The 2,500-nt window shown below is 43.2% G+C and overlaps 1 protein-coding gene across 1 annotated transcript in view; it reads left to right on the plus strand.

The window, feature by feature from the left end:
* LOC134187578 (collagen alpha-1(I) chain-like) overlaps window positions 1–495 on the plus strand; it is a 5,479-nt gene extending 4,984 nt beyond the window's left edge. The window contains exon 12 of the mRNA XM_062655731.1: window positions 1–495. This exon is cut by the window's left edge and continues 143 nt beyond it. Within this exon, the coding sequence (XP_062511715.1) occupies window positions 1–231 (231 nt within the window). The 3' untranslated portion in view covers window positions 232–495.
* Window positions 496–2,500: the final 2,005 nt, after the last annotated feature.

A 2,500-nucleotide genomic window follows, 5' to 3' on the forward strand; every position in this document is an offset into this window, starting at 1 on the left:
GACAATTGGTGCGGATTCTCATTCAAAATAAATAGGTCTCAGATCTCTGAGCAGTTCATCTCTCAACATTCACAAGACGTCCTCCACTACTACATGCCTGAAGCTGGTCTGCTAAGAAAGCTAGAAAAAGGAGATCGCATTTCAGTGAATAAAGGTAATCCTAACCAGGTCTTTGTCCAGGGTATGGAGACGTATTTTGGTTGCTACGCCATTTCAACAGTCGAGTCTTAAACCACTTGAAACCGTCTCAGTCGAGTTTTAAACCACTTGAACTGTCACGTAATTTTGAGCTTTGCACAAGCTTCGCACATCTCTAGAAGGTTAGCAGCACAAGTCACCATCACGTGTTTCGTCTTCTAATGTTTGCGTCACTGGGTTGTAACCGTTTAGACCACAATGCTCTATGTTATGTTACAGTGACTATATTGTAGCGTGTCTTTATAAGGAAACTGCACTAGTCTATATGCTCGTTTAAAGACGGTCGCCATAAAAATTCTTCTGCATGCATTCAGCCGCATCAATCATTAATGTACTCATTGCAATATCAAATTTACGCTTGAGCCTAACGCTAGTGCTCGAATGACAATTTGCCTATAATAAGTTAGTTTAGGGCTAAATATAAGGCCAAAGTCAGAGCTAATCCAATCGTGGGAGAGAGAAAGGGATGGAGGAAAGAGAGGGGAGAGAGAGAGAGAGAAGAGAGACTGAAAGAAACATAGCTATATTATAGCTAGAAAAAGGGGGGAAACAGGTAAAGCGGCCTCCTTTGACGGTCCTGCAACTTCACTGACATGTCGACTCTAGTTGAATGGAATGTGGAAATCCGAGGCTAAGATTCTGCTAGCAGAGCCCAAGATTTAGGTAAGATGGCCGCGCAAAACAGTTAATAGACATTTAACATCATACATTTATTTCAGCTATGTGCCATAAGATACGGGACTTTGTAAAATCAGGAGACTTGGCGAGTAGCGTCCTCTAAACGTCTAGGGCTGAACCGATTTTCGATCTGGAGACTAGTTGACTGGCTGACTAAGTCTGTCACGCTGCAGGAAGGTGCCACGCCTCTTTTTTGTTGGTCAATTACGAGAAAGTATTTTCTTTACGTCGTACGCGCTAACCAAAGACAAAGGACGAACAACAAACCGTATGAGCAAAATTTTCATGAGGAAGGTCTCTTACTAGAAAAGTGCAATTCATCTTTGCGATTGCCAGATGTTGTCGAAAATAAACAACAGAACTCACCTGTATGCAACTGCTTAGGCGAAATCGATCGCTTTCTTTGTTTACGATATTTATACGGCAGTCTAACACTACGTAACCATGCGTGAGCGATTTTATGTCCCGTACACACTAACTCTGCTTCGACCGACTACGGACTGTTTTACGATCATGCGGAACAACAGTCGCTATGTACGATGTTAGATATATTTTAGAGGTAGCATGTACGTCTAGAAATAGAATATCGTGTATGTTGAATTCGTAATTCTTCGCGACAACTATCGTAACGTAGGTGGCTTATAGCTGTGAAAGCGACGGTGTAAACACAGCCTTAACTAGTTCAGCTATGAGACATAGGAAGAGGACTTTTTAAAAGTCACGTGACTTGGCGAATAGCGAACTCTAAACGTACAGGGTTAAATCGACTTCCGGATTTTAGAAACCATTTTAGTTAAAAGAATTGACATGAGTATAAGTTCGAACAACCATGCATATCCCGTCGCTTTGGAAATTGAAAGGCACGTGAGCGTTCTCATTCGCGTCTGGTACTGACAATCGACTCACCGCGTAGGACATCTTATTTCACTTCAGTGCCGTCCATGAGTAGTCATGCATCCGTTACTCAAGCCTCGGATGCATGACTACTCATGGACGGCATTGAAGTGAAAACGATGTCTTACCAGGAATCACCGCCATCACCACTACGTCTGGTTCTGTACCGCCCTATTGTCACCTAGTGACATGAATAGTGTCAGTTACAAGTGTACTTTGTCGGCGTAGTAGGTTACAAGAACGACTGTAGCGTGGAATCTTGCAAACAGCAGTCCATTGCATTACAGTAGAGGCATAGGACGCATTGCAACTTCAACTGAGAACCTGTGTACGCGTGCAAATACGTATGATGCACTGCAAGTGCCATTTCACGGCTACGCTCTCTAGCGTAGCTTCAATCTCTTACCAACGCTCGACATAGCCCTACAATCGCGATTTCGACAAGAAAAATGGCTAGAACAACACCAAAGCCCAATCGAAAGCTCAGTTTCTAGCAAATATCATTAGAGTATGACACGCTCTACAGAATTTGATTACATATTACTCTTGCCAAGAAAGGCGATACCGAAACATACGAAGTGGTAATGGCGGCGCATCCGGGGCTGCAATCCACACTGCGTCTGGGGCGAGGATAATTTTTGCTGCCGTTGCGCTTTTGCAGCGTTAACAACTGAAAGAATTATGCAAGAATTTGTCTAATTAGCATGACAGCGTGAAAGAAGCAATACAG

Source organism: Corticium candelabrum, chromosome 12, assembly GCF_963422355.1.
Source record: "Corticium candelabrum chromosome 12, ooCorCand1.1, whole genome shotgun sequence".
NCBI classification, from domain to species: domain Eukaryota; kingdom Metazoa; phylum Porifera; class Homoscleromorpha; order Homosclerophorida; family Plakinidae; genus Corticium; species Corticium candelabrum.